Source organism: Ovis canadensis, chromosome 13 (genome assembly GCF_042477335.2).
Source record: "Ovis canadensis isolate MfBH-ARS-UI-01 breed Bighorn chromosome 13, ARS-UI_OviCan_v2, whole genome shotgun sequence".
Classification (NCBI taxonomy): Eukaryota; Metazoa; Chordata; class Mammalia; order Artiodactyla; family Bovidae; genus Ovis; species Ovis canadensis.
The window spans coordinates 70,191,831-70,209,362 of NC_091257.1; the positions used below are offsets into that span (position 1 = coordinate 70,191,831).

The 17,532-nt window shown below is 51.5% G+C and overlaps 1 protein-coding gene across 1 annotated transcript in view; it reads left to right on the forward strand.

Annotated features, from left to right (window-relative positions):
* TAF4 (TATA-box binding protein associated factor 4) overlaps nucleotides 1-17,532 on the forward strand; it is a 65,190-nt gene that overhangs the window by 39,381 nt on the left and 8,277 nt on the right. The window contains exons 5-15 of the mRNA XM_069546792.1: nucleotides 1,547-1,666; nucleotides 2,416-2,538; nucleotides 4,187-4,276; nucleotides 4,816-5,058; nucleotides 7,441-7,588; nucleotides 7,936-8,050; nucleotides 9,085-9,254; nucleotides 9,554-9,684; nucleotides 10,481-10,606; nucleotides 11,401-11,457; nucleotides 11,917-12,036. Of these exons, the coding sequence (XP_069402893.1) occupies nucleotides 1,547-1,666; nucleotides 2,416-2,538; nucleotides 4,187-4,276; nucleotides 4,816-5,058; nucleotides 7,441-7,588; nucleotides 7,936-8,050; nucleotides 9,085-9,254; nucleotides 9,554-9,684; nucleotides 10,481-10,606; nucleotides 11,401-11,457; nucleotides 11,917-12,036 (1,443 nt within the window). The remainder of the gene's footprint in view (nucleotides 1-1,546; nucleotides 1,667-2,415; nucleotides 2,539-4,186; nucleotides 4,277-4,815; nucleotides 5,059-7,440; nucleotides 7,589-7,935; nucleotides 8,051-9,084; nucleotides 9,255-9,553; nucleotides 9,685-10,480; nucleotides 10,607-11,400; nucleotides 11,458-11,916; nucleotides 12,037-17,532) is intronic.

Consider the following 17,532-nt stretch of genomic DNA (forward strand, 5'->3'; position numbering starts at 1 on the left):
CAGCTTGGCCTCCTCACTCGCCTTGGTCTCCCCGCTTGGCCTGGTCTTGTCCTCATCTGTCTGTTGGTGCCCGCAGCCGTAACACTGCTTTCAGAGCAGCTGGAGGGCCAGTTGGTCCCAAGTAGACGAGCTCGGTGGTCTCTTCCTGCGACAGGAGCTGCATGGCAGTGGTGCTTCCTGGGGTTGGGAGTCGTCTGGCCGAGTTCAGCCTGGTTGGAGTGTCTGGGGCTTCAGTTGTAGAGAGAGGAGCCTTTTCTGAGAAGGTAGTGAAGCTCACAGTGAGCGTTTGCACCAGGCTTATCAGAACAGGTTGTCTGCCGTCTCAGTCTTGTCCAGGTGGAAGGTGTTTTCATGGGGCTAGTGGGAGCACGTGTGAGGGGAGCATCTTGACAGAAATGAAATGAAAACCTCCAAGAACGGGATGTGCCCTGGCTGTTTCTGATCGTCCAGAAGCAGCTCTGCTATGCCTTCTGGTCGGTTCTCTCCCTTTTCTTTCTCTGAAGTTTTTTATTTGCCATTTTCTTGTTACAAAAGTAGTAAGTGCTTAATGTTACAAGTGAAAGAAAACATCAATGATAAAGAAAGCCCACCATCTCTTCTGACTGACATTACTCGTGGGAAACCAGTGTTTACAGCCTGAGGTTGCAGACAGCTGCCTGCCCAGGGCCCCCCTGTCCCTTTGCCCGCCATGAGCAGCACCATCTGAGCACCTCCTGGAGGGCAGGCTCCAGGACCTGCTTTGCTGAGAGCAGCCGCACGCGAGTCATGCTCAGGGTTATACTGCCCCCTACTTTCCAAAGTCATAAGAAAGTTTGAAAAATTGGAGAAGTCTAGATTTTTACATTGGAAGAGTGCTAATTTACAATAAAGAAGCCGTGAACTTGTGTACGATTGCTCACATAGGGTTAGGAATTGCGAGAGTTTGACGAGCCCAGTTGTTGTTTGGTGTCTAGTTGTTCGTTTGTTTAAATGTATTTGTTTAGCAAAGTCACCCCTCCGTCTCAGCACCAACTACATTGAGCCCCTGCCTGGTCGAAAACCATTTCCAGAGCGTTTCTGGATGTGACTCGCTTTGGGGGAGCAGAGAAGGGTGTTGTGGCAGCGGAGGGGAGCCTGGGACCCCAGTGAGTCCCGGTGCTGCCCTGTGGGGGGAGGTCTGCCTGTGTGACACACTGGATTTCTTGTCGCCAGCCTCCCTGCACGAGCCAGGGGATGGGCTTTTCAGTCTGTGTCTCTGTTTTCTTTTTTTCCTTTTAATTTCTGAAATGTGATCTGGGTGGCTATGAAAAGGTTACTTGTCCTGGCCTCCCTGTGACACTCCGGATTGACTCCTGATAGCCAGGTTCCTTCTGGCCGTTGGCTTTGCTTCTGTCAGTTTTTGCTGCAGGTGCAAAGCGCTGCTTCCTTGGTGCTCAGGGTGGCAGCTCTTGGGGATACAGCAGTGGGGCTGAAATGGTCCCTTGAGGTCTCAGGTCCTGTGGGGCCTGCCCGCTGCGGGGAGTCTCACGGAGGCCATCTGTTTACCTCATGCTTTGGATTCTCGTAGCCTCAGCTTGTTTTGGGTGGCGCTGCTCAGACAACCTCACTTGGGACGGCGACAGCTGTTCAGACGGTGACACCTCAGCGGACGGTCCCAGGGGCCACCACCACCTCGACAGCTGCCACGGTGAGAGCCGCCTCGGGAGCCACGGGGCTGTGTGTGGTGGTCATGCTGCCCCAGCCTGCACGTGGGGAGCCATCGGGGTTTCCATGGCCCCGTACATGACGGGGTCTGAGGGCAGTGGCCTCTGCAGGGCCGCAGCGGGGCTCCAGCATCCTGCATCAGGCTTTCGGACTGTGGGAATGTCTGTTTGATGAAGCCCAGAGCAGCTGCATTCAGGGACGACGGGGCCTGCACAGCAGTTGTAGCCTGCCAGAGCAGTGGCATCATCCCCTTCAGGTTTATTTCCAGCAGTTTTCCTACATGTGGATGAGTGTTTAAACCAGTGGGATTGTGCTCTATTTGTGATTTAAAACTTTTTCATGTTTCTTTGCTGAGTGTTTTTCAGCATCTTTTTTAGTAGCTATGTCATGATTCTGTTCCTTTTATTGTGCACTTAGGTATTAGTTTTTCTTTATGATAAGCAACATCACAGTGAATGTCTTGTAGATTGTCTTTTTGCATTTATCAGTTACATTTCTGAAAGCATTGCTGGGCTAAGTGAGCTGTGAATTTGATCTGTGCCTTGGGAGCACATGTTTTGGCTTATACTCCCATCATCAGGCGATGAGAGTAACTGCATCTTTCTGAAAGACATTTTAGAGAAGAAATATACATTTCTTGTATGATACGCAACAACTTAGTTAAACCAAAGGCTATGATAACAGTCTGCTTTGTAAGAGTTTTTCACTTATACCTTCTTAATTTCTATCCAGGAAACTATGGAAAACGTGAAGAAATGTAAAAATTTTTTATCTACGTTAATAAAACTGGCTTCGTCTGGTAAACAGTCTACAGAGACGGCCGCTAATGTGAAAGAACTGGTACAGAATCTGCTGGTAAGAGCCCACACGCCGGCCCCTTCCTTAGAGTGCAGTACTTGGCTATTGGCGGGGGTGGCGGCGGCCGTAGTCTGGGCCCCTCTCCCCTTGTCCGGACACTCTCACCCCTGGCTTCTCGGAGCCTCGCACCTGGACAGCTCTCCTAGCATCTCCTTTTCCATGTCAGTCACTTGGTGTGCTGGCCACACAGGAGTGATGTGAATTCACCAAAGAGATGGTGGGTGTTTTAAGGGCTTTCCCTCTCATTCCTCCACGTCTTCTACGGAGGGTTTTGAGTGACTCGGAAGCGGAAGGCAGAGTGACGAGCTGTTGCGGGCCAGCTGAAGGCTTTGCGGGTCCTGAGTTCTTACCTGGCTTTGCATCTGCTGTGCCGTGTTGCTGCCCGCAGCCCCTCCCCAGTCTCATAGGTATTTAGTCCCGATTCCTGGACATAGCCTGGGAACCTGGAGACCCTTGCAGCCCCCAGGCTCCTGGAAGCTGAGTCCAGTGTCACCTGCAGGGCTTGGCCAGTCGTCAGGCTCACTTCTGGCTGCTGCCTCCGTGTCGCTGTTAACCTGGAGTCCCCTCCTTCCCCCTTTCCTTGCTCTCGGTTTCTTTGTCCAGGAAGCCTGGTGGTTTAGCACACGGGCTGATGGCCATTTCTGTCCTGCTGCCGCTGGGTTTGTCAGCGCTGACCCTCCGCTTGCAGCCTCCTTTCCATGCCATGGGCTCTAGCTGGAGGGCAGCTGCCCCTGTGCTGGACACGTGGGTTTGGGGCTGGAAGGGAGTGAAGTTGCGCTATCACAGCAGAAATGATCACTTCAGACACGCCTTACATATTTTCAGGAAACTAAGAGATTGAAAAACAGTCTCACCTCCTGAGAGGAGCAAGAACTCCCAGCTTTTTGTTTGTTTCAATTACAGTTTACCTTCTAATGAACCTTTGTAGTTAAAACATGCTGTTCGTTCTTCCCACGGCCCCTTGTCTGAAGCCCCTCCGGGGACTGGAAGCACGGGCTCATCTCACGTCTCTCTCACTTCCCAAAAGAGCCTGGCGCTGTCCCCCTGTGCTGCGCCCTTCTCAGGGTTCTGGGACCCCCATCCTGCCCTCTTTGCAGCCCTGACTGCTCCCTCCTTGACTTGGGCCCAGTCAGTCCCGGGCTTGGAGGCTGGTGGGAGGTGACCCTGCGTGAGAGGGTGCAGGTAGGCACCTTGTCTCATAGGACTCCTGGGTGTGGGCAGAGCCAGCCGGGTCGGTGCTCACGCCTCCAGGGCACCTGTGCTGCCCCGTCCCTGCCCACCTCTGGTCCTCCCGGGCTCATGCCCGCTTGCTGTGGCCCTTCTCATCTGGGCACGCGCTTCTCTCTCTGGCGCCCCAGCTACTCTGGGGTCTCAGTGTAGGTGTGGTCTCTCCAGGGAAGGGTGTCGCTGGCCTGCCTTACCTTCTAACTTGGTCTCAGGGGTACCTTTAGGCTTGTCTGTCTCCTGGCAGAATGCCTGATGTGCAGTGGTAGTAAGAAAGTTGAGGAATGGCACAGTTGAGCCCACAGCCAGGAGGGAGGAATAACTGTTTGTAAAACTTGAGACCTGGAGAAATACTGAATAAAGATACATGTGTGCAAATTTGTATTCACAGAGGAATTTTAATGTGAATTTTGTCTTTCAGGATGGAAAAATCGAAGCAGAAGATTTCACTAGTAGGTTATACCGAGAACTTAATTCTTCACCTCAACCTTACCTTGTGCCTTTCCTGAAGGTAATCCGAAGCCCGCTGCGGGCGCCCAGTGTTGGGTGGGGGTGGGCGGGCTCCTCTGGGGAGGGGTGGACTCGCACGGTTGTCACCCGTGCATCTGCAGCTTTCAAGCCCCTGAGGCAGGCTGTCAAGTTTTCTTTCTGGAGGCTTTCCTGTAAGTTTCGAGACCCCCACTGCTGCTACCACAATGTCGTGTTGCACCTGAGGATCCAGAAGGGCCCTGTCCCCTTAGAGGGCGGCCAGTATGCCCGAGGCTGAAGGGGGCCGCACTGCTGGGAGGCAGGTGTCGCTCAGACGCCTCTGCTGCCCTAAATGTGCTTTAACCGCCTGTCAGAAATGCCGCTTCTGGTTGGTGTTGAAACGTTTCCAGCCAGTCCTCACTGAGGGTGGCCCTGCCCAGCGGCAGTGACAGTGTGGGGTGCTGACCCTGGGCCCCTTGAAGCCCCACACCGACGCTGGGGCCTGTTCTCAGGGTCCTGCGTTTTTGGGTCAGAGGAAGGGGTCGTGCTGCCAGCCGACCCCATGTCTGTCTTTCCGCCCAGAGGAGCTTGCCCGCCTTGAGACAGCTGACCCCCGACTCCGCAGCCTTCATCCAGCAGAGCCAGCAGCAGCCACCGGCCTCACAGGCTACCACTGCGCTCACCGCCGTGGTGCTCAGTGGCTCGGTCCAGCGCACGGCCGGGAAGACGGCGGCCACCGTGACCAGCGCCCTCCAGCCCCCTGTCATCAGCCTCACGCAGCCCACACAGGTGGGCGTCGGCAAGCAGGGGCAGCCCACTCCTCTGGTATGAAGGCCGAGCCTTGCCCTGCTCCCCACCCGCCCACCTGCCCACGGCCCAGAGAAACTGGCAGGGGGAGTTTGGGGTGTTAAATCCTGAGCAGTGAACTGTCAGGTTGAGATGAGGGCCCTGCAGGTTCGTAGTTGATTTCTCAGTAAAGCAAAGTAAGCCTGTCGGTTTCTACCCTCTGGCATGTCCGTTATCTGTACGACGGTTCAGGGTGTCCCTGGGTTAAATGGACACAGCGTGTGTGTGGTGCATCTCAGCCGGGCGTTGTCTTCAATCAGGAGCCATGGCCCAAACACACGGAACCAACGCAAGTGCTGAGTGTTGGGCATGTCAGTTTTCATGGCTTAGGACCCAGCTCTGCAGCCATGGTTTGGGGCCTGGAGATTCCCAGGTTTGCAGCTGCTGATGGTGGATTGGTGTGTGGTTCCGATCCAGGTTCTGGCTGTGCAGCTGTGGAGAAGGCGTCTCTGCTTGAACCTGCTCCGGCAGGCAGGTGGAGTTCGCCAAGCATAGAGAGGCAGTTGCTGCTTTTTTTTTCTCTCCAGTTTCAAAGGGGTTTTGTTCCTAAGTTGCGTGTGTGTGCTCAGTCGTTGTGACCCCATGGACTGTAGCCCTCCAGGCTGCTCTGTCGATGGGGATTTCTGGGCAAGAATACTGGAGTGGCTAGCCACTACTCCTCTAGGGGATCTTCCTGACCCAGGGATCGAACCCGTGTCTCCTGGACTGAAGACAAATTCTTTACCTCTGCGTCACCTGGGAAGGTCCTTTGTTCCTACTGTTGTTTATCAGTTGCTCAGTGGTATCCAACTCTTTGCCACTCCGTGCACTGCTGCATGCCAGGCTTCTCTGTCCTTCAGCATCTCCCAGAACTTTCTCACATTCATGTCCATTGAGTCAGTGATGCCATTCAACCATCTCGTCCTCTGTTGTCCCCTTCTCCTTCTGCCTTCAGTCTTTCCCAGCATCAGGGTCTTTTCCAGTGAGTCGTCTCTCCACATCAGGTGGCCATAGTATTGGAGCTTCAGCTTCAGCATCAGTCCTTCCAATGGATATTCAAGGTTGATTTCCCTTAGGATTGACTGATTTGATCTCCTTGCAGTCCAGGGAACTCTCAAGAGTCTTCTCCAACACCACAGTTCAAAAGCATCACTTCTTCAGCTCTCAGCCTTCTTTATGGTCCAGCTCTCACATCTGTACATGACTCCTGGAAAAACTAGCTTTGACTATATGGACCTTTGTTGGCAAAGTGTGATGTCTTTGTTTTTTAGTACATTGTCTAGGTTTGTTATAGCTTTTTTCCCGAGGAGTAAGTGTCTTTTCATTTCATGGCTGTAATCATTGTCTGCAGTGATTTTGGAGCCCAAGAAAAGAAAATATGGTGCTGTTTCCACTTTTTCCCCATCTGTTGGCCATGAAGTGATGGGACCACATGCCATGATCTTAGATTTTTTTGAATGTTCCTATAGACAGTTAAAATATTTAATAAAACAATGGAGGTCTTTGTGTTACTTTCATAGGTTGTAGAGTGTGTATTTTATGATAACGCCCAACTGATACTCAGGTGGGTGATCAGAGTCATGAGCGGAGTCCTGGTTTCTCACCTGCTCAAGTTGAAATCTGTGTTACTTTCTGCCTTCGTTGATGGTGAGGGAGATGGGCTCCACAGAGATGGAGAAGTGTCTGCTGGCCACGGCTGGAGCCGGTGTGCCTTGGGCCAGTGTGAGGGCAGGGCTCCCTGAGCCCCTCTTCCAGAGGGGAGGGCTCTGCTTTAATCATGCTTCATTGCAGCAGAAAGATGAGACACAGCAGAGTCAGGCACTGCGATCATCACCTGCTGCCCTTGAAGCCTGTGGGGACAGGAAACCCTGAGGTTTTCCCTGAGCTTGTGCCAAAACGTGGCCTGCACCTCTGGGGGCCACCGTGTATCTGTTCTTCCGGATGTTGTGAATTTCCACAGGATTTATCGCAGAGATAATGTGGTCCAGGGCACCGCCCCCCCCAGCCTCCTCCTCGAGTGCTTGTAGCACAGGGCAAGCCCCCAGGTGACTGTTGTAAAACTCAGAAGCTGGGTTTTGAGCATCTGGCCTGAGGCTGTGGTGGGTCTCAGGCGGCCCTGGCACCCGTGCTGGCATCTGGGGAGAAGCTGCTTGTTCCCGCTGGTTCAGAAGCTCTCCGGACCGTGTCCCCTGGGTGCTGACCTCAGGGCCCCACATGCGGCTCTGCTCCAGGAGCTCGAGGTGGTGTGGAGGCACTAGACCTGGGGTACCATCCAACCTGCTTGGTCCCTTTGGACGGCCGGGACCCTGGGCTGGGGATGGGTGCCGGCAGCCCCCTTGGGGGTGGGGGTGTGTGCTCACGCGCCCCGCGGGCTCTCTCCAGGTGATCCAGCCACCACCCAAGCCTGGAGCGCTGATCCGGCCGCCGCAGGTGACACTGACGCAGACGCCCATGGTCGCGCTCCGGCAGCCCCACAACCGCATCGTGCTCACCACGCCCCAGCAGATCCAGCTGAACCAGCTGCAGCCAGGTGAGCGCCTGACCCTGTCCGCCTGGTCCTCATCACTGTGGCACTCACAGCTCAAGCTTGGCTGCTTCACATGTGCCCTTCAGTCCCCACCCTGGCAGCATGGTTTTTAGAGGACGGGATTCCTTACCAGCAGTCATTCTTACACCTCGAAAAGTTTGATGAAGTGCAGGAAAATAAGTGCTTGAGAGAGGCTCCCTGCATTTTTACTCTAGTTTAGAGTTAGTAACGGTGTTTCTTACGGTTTAGGAATCTTCCTCGTGGCGGGTTGGGGGTAATGGCCTCCCTCGGCCCACTCAGCCTTGGCGCGAGTCTGTGCAGGGGGTACACTCTTGCGTCTTGCTCTGCAGTCCCTGTGGTGAAACCTGCTGTGTTACCTGGAACCAAAGCTCTTTCTACTGTCTCCGCACAAGCTGCTGCTGCACAGAAAAATAAACTCAAGGAGCCCGGGGGAGGCTCGTTTCGGTAAGGAGTGTGCACTAGAGGCGCCAGAGGGAAGGCCACGTGGGTGCCGGCCTGTGCCTAGGAGCAACTGCTCTGTGGCACCTTTTGAAGCTGTGTTCCCTCCACGCTCAGCTCTGATCTCCATGCGTGTGTTTTCCCACTAAGCAACTCGGGGAGGTTTGCTGCAGACACAGGGTGGGAAGGCAAGCCAGCTGACTCTGTGCAAGCTGGCAGGAGGTTTGTTTCTGAGATACGACGGCTCAGCCTTCTGAGTGCATCTTGGTCCTCATAGAGGACCCATCCTGTGACCTCCCATCAGTTTCAGAGCCTTTAGAGGTTCTGCACTCTGGTTTCTTGACGGGCAGCTGGTCTGAGTGTTGCCCTAGGAATGGCTGTGTTATCTCCTCTGGTTTCAGTCTAGAGGTGGTGAAGTGTGCACATGTTGGGGGCCTGTTGGTCCTTCCCTTCACAGACGCTCCGGCCCCAAACGGTTAGGGAGCAGGCCTGGTGTTGGCAGCACTGGGAGCCTTCGGGGCCCACATTAGAGCTGGGCTCCAGGCAGGACGAGGAGGTGGGGGCCAGGCAGGGTGGGAAGGATGCTCATGAGGGTGAGGGAGGTTGTGGAGCTGGGAGACACGTCTACTGGTGGGTCAGAGAGGAAAGAAACGAGGGCTCCCAGAGGCCATGCTTCCTTCTGCAGGTGAGGGAGCCAGCTATGCAGAGCAGGTCAACCAGATGGGCCTGGTGGGGTTGGGTCCCTGCTGAACAGTCAGGTGACAGTTCTGGGAAAGCCACAGCTGGGGCTGCCCACCTGCCCTGGGGCCAGTGATACACAATGGCAGCAGCACGCCCAGCGCCCAGGTCTTGTTGTCTAGAACCAATTCTTCCACAGTGACCAGGTGCTTCGCGAGGCTGCAGGTTCCAGGCGGGGGTCAGGAGGATGCAGGATAAGTTAGTGCCTTTCCAGTGGTTAGAAAGTGGTGCTCGAGGGTCAGAGTTTCGCAGAGTTCTACCCCTCATTGAGTTAAAGAGTCGCTGCCTCTTGTTTCCTGAAGGGACGATGATGACATCAATGACGTAGCGTCCATGGCTGGAGTGAACCTGTCAGAAGAAAGCGCGAGGATATTGGCCACAAACTCTGAGTTGGTGGGCACCCTGACGAGGTCCTGCAAAGACGAGACCTTCCTACTCCCGGCACCTCTGCAGAGAAGGATATTAGAAATAGGTACAGCCCTGGGATGTCGGCCCCCCCGTGTGGGCTTGGCGAGGACCACAACTGCATGCTCAGTGTGGCGCTGTCCTGGGCTGGGGGACACACCTTGTTCCTGGTCACCTGTTTTGCCAGGGCTGTGCTTTCCATGGGGTGGAACAGTGGTGGTCTCAGGGAAGCAGGTGTAGACCCCCTCCCCTGCAGGCCTGCCTGGGGTGCCCTCGGGTTGCACAAAGCCATAACCAGTGAATAAGAGGAAGACAGTGAAGGGAAGAACAGAGCTCCAGTGATGGTAAAGTGCTGCCTGTCCCCAGGGAAGAAACATGGCATCACGGAGTTGCACCCAGACGTGGTGAGTTATGTGTCGCATGCCACGCAGCAGAGGCTGCAGAACCTGGTGGAGAAGATATCGGAGACGGCCCAGCAGAAGAACTTCTCTTACAAGGTAACTGCCGTTTCCCTGGGGGACACTCCCTGTTGTTAGGCAGCCAAGTGTCCAGCCTGTTTCGAGTTTTCCCAGAACTGGATTTGGGGAAGAGGCTACTGCTTTCAGCCTCATGGCACCCTTGGGTGCCATCCACCTGGCTGGGGAGGAGGATCCCGAGGGGACCTGGCCTCTGGGTTAAAGAGCTGATCTGCTGGTCCAGGCAGGGGCCTCTTCAGCTCTGCAGTGGGTGGAGTCTTCCACCCATTCTACCCACTCCCCCGGAATCCTTGCACCTGAGGCCCCAGCTGTCCCTGTAGAGCCGAGGGGATCCCGCCCACCTGTGACTTGGAACAGCACTCCGTTTTGTTCTGTGGAGGTCCACTTTCAGGGCACCGTGGAGCAGCCAGGTGCCTGCCGAGCCCTACCAGGCACTGCCTTCAGAACAGCGTTTGGAATAAAAGCGTGTAGCCGTTTGCTTTAAAAAAAATTTTTTTTATGTTACTATAAAAATTTCAGCTGTCACTTAAAAAAAAAAATCAAGTGATGTTCGGTCCTGGATTTTGGCACCAAAAAAAAAAAAGTGATGGCCAAAGTGTGTAAAATGGAAACTTCCCTGTGAGCCCCAAGGAGACTCACCTGTGATGGCATGTGAGCGTCCAGAGCACTTATCAGATGTGGAGCTGGGAGGTGGAGGGGGGACGTTGGAGTCTGTGCACCAGCCTGGGGATTGGGCCAAGGGAGGCCGGAAGTGGTACGCTGACTGTCTGGCTGGGCTCCCAAGTTTATGACAAACAGTGTTTTCACTTTTTTGTAGGATGATGACAGATACGAACAGGCAAGTGATGTCCGGGCTCAGCTCAAATTTTTTGAACAGCTTGATCAAATTGAAAAACAGAGAAAAGACGAACAGGAAAGAGAGATCTTAATGCGGGCAGCAAAGGCAAGTGCTTGCGGCTCACTCAGTTTTCCCATCTCCATCCTGAGTGCCCACACACACGCTCGGGGTGTCCGGGAGCCAGAGTGCTCACATACACACTCGGGGTATCTGGGAGCCTGAGCACTCACACACACGCTCGGGGTGTCCAGGAGCAGGAGCACTCACACACACGCTTGGGGTGTCCAGGAGCACTCACACACACGCTCGGGGTGTCCGGTAGCCGGAGCTCTCACACACACGCTCGGGGTGTCCGGGAGCCGGAGCTCTCACACACACGCTCGGGGTGTCCGGTAGCCTGAGCGTTCACACACATGCTCAGGGTGTCTGGGAGCCCGAGCGCTCACACACACGTTCGGGGTGTCCCGGAGCCTGAGCGCTCATACACATGCTTGGGGTGTCCCGGAGCCCGAGCAGTATTTGAGGGTGACCTCATGACACGGTGCATGCGACAGGGAGCATTCCAACAGCAGCGGCCACTCACTGTGTGGGCAGGTCCCCTAGCTGAGTGGAGCCCTGCAGCCACCATTCTCATGCCATATCACATCAGATTCTGCAGTTGGCAGACCTGCCACAGGCCACATGATGGTTCTTCTGTCCAAGTGGTATTGATTTTCTCAAAAATGTTTGTTTTTTGTGATGATAAATTTTCATCTTTTGGCCAGAAGCATTTAAAAAATTTGACATTCTCTGTTGTAAGACTTAGATTTTGTTATGTCACGAATAAGATAACATGTTTGTCAGGTGAGAAATGTTTAGGTCATAACTTATTTTTCTTTTTTACCTGTTTGAAAAAATAGTCTCGATCCAGACAAGAAGATCCAGAACAGTTAAGGTTGAAACAGAAGGCAAAGGAGGTAAGCTTTTCTAGTCCAGGAACCTGCATGGCACACTGGAAAGTGTGTTTGTATTCAGCCTGAACGCTGATGGGTAAGAGAGGGGCTGAGGAAGTGATGGCATACCTGCAGTGGGCCTCCACATAGTGACTGACACCTCTCCAGGTGTTTGCCTGTGCAAACCGTTTGTGTCCTGCTTTTACATTTCATGGTAATTTCTCATTCAGGGTATCCGATCTCTATACTCTCAAAATTTGCTCATGTTTTCTGAGCTTTAAAAAAATTTTTTTATTATTGCTTTACTACTTTTTTGATTGTAAAATATGCTTACTGTTTAAAAAAAAGTCAAACTAAAAGTTTAATTTAGAAAAATATGGAAAACCCTTTGGTGTCTGTAAGAAAGACAGACTTACTACTTTCTTCTTGTAGTAAGAAAAAGGTTCATGAAATGACAGTCTCTGTTTGCTTTTCAAAACAAAGATGCAGCAACAAGAACTGGCACAGATGAGGCAGCGAGATGCCAACCTCACAGCACTAGCCGCCATCGGGCCCCGGAAAAAGAGGAAAGTGGACTCCCCGGGACCGGGATCGGGACCAGAGGTACCACTCGGATGCAGGGACAGGGGCTGGAGGGCCTCGGGCATCAGCCTCCCGCTCACCCTCCAGGGAGTCAGGCTTTCGCACCATTTACATGTTGTCTCACCGCCCTCAGAATACGTTTTACATTCGATGCTTTATATCAAATCAGCCTATTTGTGGGTGTCACCTGAGCCATCCCTTTGCAGGAGGCGGTTTGAAATCTGTAGCTTATACAATGAGTTTTAGGCTGACTTTGGAGACCATGCGGGGCAGTCAGTCAGCAGAGTGACCTTCCTTGAGGTGTGGACGTGAGGTGAGCCCAGATCCCAGCACGAAGGAAAGCTGTGGCCTGGTTCTGTTGGTCCACATTTTGTTTGCTCTTGTATCTTTATATATAATTACAAACCCTCCTTTAAAGTATCATGATTTTCTTCTTTAAACTGCCAGTTGTGAGTCTCAGGACGAAAGAGAATGTTGTCTTTTATATTTACCTGCTGACTTGCCATTTCTGATGTTTTGTGTTCCTTCCTCGAGTTCCAGGTTTCCATCAGCAGTATTTCTCTTTGGCTTGAAGGACAGCATTTAGTGTTGCTGGTAGTGCAATCTGCTTGGTGATGGGATCTTTCAGCTTTTCTTTACTTGAAAGTGGTTGAATTTCCTCCTTAAAATTTTGAATGAAATTTTCCCTGAATAGTCACAGTTTTTTTCTTTCAACTCTGTTTTTTTAAAGTTAATTTCTCTCACCTTCTTGAATAGGCCAAGCAAATCCAGATACGTATAACTAAATTTAATAGAATGACAGATGAACAGGGATAAGCGATGCTGAGAATTTTAGCTGCCTTTACATTTTCCCTATTTCCTGAGGCCTGATTTAGTGCTGGTCTCTCTCTCTTTTCCGAGGGAGCTCCTATTCTCATTTAGCCGTGTTATCTTGCTCCAGGTCACCAAGAAGATGGGAGGTGTCCCAGTGTGCTCTGCAGAATTACAGAGCTCTTATTCTTTCCTACACCTGAACACAGCCATGAACGTGTGACCATCTGCATCCTGAAAGAAGTTGTTGCATAGTATTTGGGGTTCCACTGTGGTTTTCAGTCCTTGTTTCCTGTTGGTCATGAGTTTCAAGATGACGGTCTTGCTTCTTGGAAGTCTGCTGTCTTTATTTGTTTAGACTTGGTTCCCTTGCCCTCTGCTGGGGTTTCTCTGGGCTTCTTGGGTCAGTAGCTCACTGTTTCTCCTCAAATTTGCAGCACTTTGGCCGTTAGTTCTCAAACCTATCTCTGTTTCAGTCTTTTCCTGTGGGGTTTCCCAGGTATACCTCTGTTAGTTCTCCCGATATTGCCCTGTGGGTCTCAGTCTGTACCTGTTTTTCTGTAATCACTTTCTTCTCTGTTTGAGACCGGATAACCTCTGCTGATCTATCTTCAGATTCTCTGTCATCTTGCCTGTCCAGTGAAGTTTTCCTTTGTTGACGTATTTGCAGCTCTGGGATTTCTGCCTAGATCTTTTTTTTTTTTTTAATCATTGCTGATTCTTTGCTGAGATTTCCCTGTCTGCTCCTTATTGAGGCCAGATTTTCCCGTCATCCTTGGAGCCTCTTTGTAAAAGCTGCTCTGACGGTTTGTCACATGCAGCATCTGGGTCATCTTGTCTTGACCTCTGTTGACTGCCCTTCCCTGCAACTGTGGTGACAGCTTCCTGTCTCTCTGCATGTCTAGTCACTGCCACTTGCATGCTGGACGTTGTGAACGATGTATCATCATCCTCTGAAGAGTGTCAGTGCTTGTTTAAGTTCAGCAACTGGCTGCTCATCTTGAACATGAGTGTTTTGTGTCTTGCTTTGTTGTTCAGTAGGGTCTGTGGGAATCCACCCAGCGGGGCTCAGTCAGCACATTTGCCTTCCCTCTGAGGTCAGGGTGGGTCTTGCATAGGGTATGATCCTTACTCCTAGGAAAGGCCTTGGCATCTTGACTGGACACCGGGAGTGAGGACGTCGGGTGGGCTGTACTCCAGCAAGGACCGTCACTTGCGCGTGTTTTGGCTACGTCACACGGCTGTTTCATGGTAATCTTAGTTCCATAAGTAACTGGATGGTTAATACTGACTAGTGTGTGTGGGTATCTGTTTAGTCATTTGGTTTTCCAAATCTTATTCTCTGTTGGATTCTTTTGGGATGTTTCCTGGGGGCTGAGTTCCCCAGATTTGTGCATGTTGACGACAGTTTTGATAGCCATAAAATTCTTGGCTCACATTTTCTTTGCTTGAGACTCTTCCTTGAGTAAGTAGTTACACTAGATATTTTCCCCTGGTGTAAAAGGTATGCTGTCTGTCTGATGACTGCCTGGTTTTATTTCTCTTGTGTTTCATATGCTCTTCTTGCCTGAAGTTGCCCACAGAATTCTTTTCCCTCAAAAGGTGGTTGTTCTTGGGGAGAGGTTGTGTTTGTTCAGCATGCAGTTCGAACGTTTTTGTATTCGGGAACATCTTCTTGAATGCCGTTTTTGTTTTTGCTTTCCTCTTCAGAGATTCCTGTTATTTTTATGTTGTGTCTTTCATATCTCCCGTCAGTATTTGCCTGTTCCCTTAGATCGTTTTAATCTCTCTCTTAAAAAGTTTGGTGCTTTTTCCAATTAAAATAAATAAATTTATATTTAAAAAACAAAATTAAAATACTTTAAATTATAAAGTTTGGTGCTTTTTGTCATCCTCACTGTCTTCTTTCTTCCTTAGTGTCTTGTTTTATTTGCTCCTGGGCTCTTTTTTAGTGTAGTCTTCATTTCTCAACTGAAATTCTGTTCTGTTGCCAATTTTTCCTTGACTTTGTCAGCTTATTTCCAAGTTTTGCTGATTCGGATTTACGTTGTTCTTTCATGCATTGTATCATTTTCTCAGTGCCTCTGTTTGGAAATAGACATGACAGTTTTGATCTCTTCTTGTGTTTCTGGTGTGTTCCATTATCTCTCTGGGTGGTGTTCTGCTCCGTATTCTCATTTTTCCTTAGGGCAGCTTGTCTGGGGTTCAGCCTTTTCGTGGTTCACTTCCGTGTGAACTGTGCGGTCTTAAACCTCAGGAGGAGGCAGTTTGAAGATTTGCTGGCTTTGCCGAGCTCCTCTTCCACGTGGTGACAGATGTGCTGTCTGTGATTCTTGGCTCTGCCCCTCTCGACTCTCAGCTGGACCTTTTTGTCTCCTCTGTCCTGTCCTGCTCGGCTTCAGAGGAGTACACTCCTCACAGAGTCCCCTCTGTGTGGGCCCCTGGCTGGTCACAGGCAGAGTACCAGCCCGGTCTCGTGGCTGCTCTCTGGTGAACCTGCCCTTCTTCTTGGTGAAGACCCCATGGGTTTGAGACTGCATGGGTGCCCGGCAGCCTTCCGCACAGTTTTGAGGTAGTCTCCAGGCTTGTGGCTGCGTGCAGCTCGTCTCCACTGGTTTTGTTCTTTGTGTTGCTTCCTGGCGTTTGGTGTTGCTTCCTAGCTGCTCTGGATTTTCTTTGGCCTTTGGGAAGATTAAAAACCTCTGATGCCGCTGGCACCATCTTTCCAGAAAGTATTGATTAACGTTTTTCAATGTTTTCTTTTAATTTATAATAGTTTCAAATCTTTAGAAAATTGGAAAGAGCAGTGTGAGAATCTCCATATCCAGATCCTCGATTCTGAACACTTAGCACCGCTATTTCAGCACCTCTTCTCTATACACGCCTGTGCACTTGTGTATTATACATGATGTGTACAAGATCTTTTCCTGATGGATATCCCGTCACCCCTAAATGCTGATGATGCTGGACGTTACTGCTGCACCTGCTTCGTTACTACTGCACCCCCTCCCGCCTGCAATCAGGACATCACACCCTGATAGCCCAGGGTCCCCAGACCTGCTTGGGCTTCGCCACCTGTCCAGGGCGTGTGCAGTGTCCAGCTGGCATGTGCTCTGAGCCTGTGCCTGATGCCTGCATTCCTGACGGTGTTAGAGAGGACAGGCTTCTTGCTCTGTTGGGCGAGCCTCAATGTCATCAGGCCGACAGTATTGACTTCTTGTTGCTGGTGACCTTAGCCTTGATTATGTGACTGAGTGCTTGGTTAAGAAAGCAGCCTTCCCCACTGTGTAGCTGCCTAGTCCCTTGGTGTTTATTAGTGTTATGTGAGGAGGGGTCCAGAGTCACGCACTGCTCTGTCCCTGTCACCCCTCCCCTGGCCTCAGCACCCACGCATGGCTCCTGCTGCATCAGGACCTCCAGGGTAGGGGCCACGCTGTGGCGCTGTGTGTCCATCATGCCCCCACATTTACTGGTTGCCTTCTGCTGTGAAGAAGAGCCTCCCTCCCACCCTCCTCCATCCATCCATCCACTCATCACCGTGTGTGGACACATGGATCCTGCTGTGTTCAGGGGGTGTAATCAATGCTCTCGTTGTTTCTAGATTGATCAGTGGAAGCTTCTTCGAGCTGGTTCTATATCCTTTTGAAACGTTGCCCTCAACCTGTAAGCATGAGAGGTGTCCGGGTGACTGTGCCTCCCCTGCCCTCCCCACGTGGCACCTGGGAGCTTCCCTGCAGTGGAGGGTGATATTTGGAGACGAGTATCTGAGCTCTGTGCGTGCTGGTCGCCGCAGGGTCCCTGTCCCAGGCTCCGGAGGCCCCAGCAGTCAAGAGACTGGAACGTGTGTTTGTGCACAGTCGTGTGCGCGTGTGCGCCTCTGTCTATCTAGAAGGACCCTACGTGTTCCAGTGGATCCTGAAATTCTAGTCTAGGACCTCAGGGCTTCTTCCAGGCTCCTCCCCTTCCTTCCTTAGGAGTCCCTTCACAGGCAGTGAGACGTCAAGTTCCCATTCTTCTCAGAATATTTGGTTCTTTCTGTTTTTGTTCAATGTAACCAGTCCCACAACCACTCTGGCCGCTGGGTCCCTGTGCTGGCAGGGGAGGGCCTAGGGGAAGGGCATGTTGATTAAGTTCTGTCTTAGGCATTGAAATATCTACAAAGGAGACTAGCGGGGAGGAGAGTGGAGTTGGGAGGGATAGAGCACCTTGAGGAGACAGTGGAGACTTGTCACTGAAGGCCCAGGGGGCGTGGTTTCATGTATTGTTGGTGTGCCTGATTTTGGACTTTTGGAAAAGTGAGTTTTGTGTGTGATAACGAACACAAAATCTGGAGCTTAAAAAAGTCCTTCAAGTGCTTTTCTTCATCAGAGAGAATGCTTAATTTTTTCTTTTAGTTTAGGACTATATCCTTAAGGCTATGTCTTAAGAACGTTTATTATGAGCCAATTTTAGACTTGCAGAAAAGTTACATAAAGAGTAGAGTTTCCGTGTACCCCTTACTCAACTTCATGATGTGAAGTAGTGTAGTGCTGTGGTAACTGTGAACTCAAGACATTACTGGATTTTGTTTTTCAGAATCAATTTAAAATAAGTAAATTCATACTTTAGAGCAGTTTTCGGTTCACGGTCAAATTGAATGTACAGTACAGTTTTCCCGATGCCTCTGCTCCTCCGCCCACGTGCACAGCCTCCCCCATCAGCCACGCC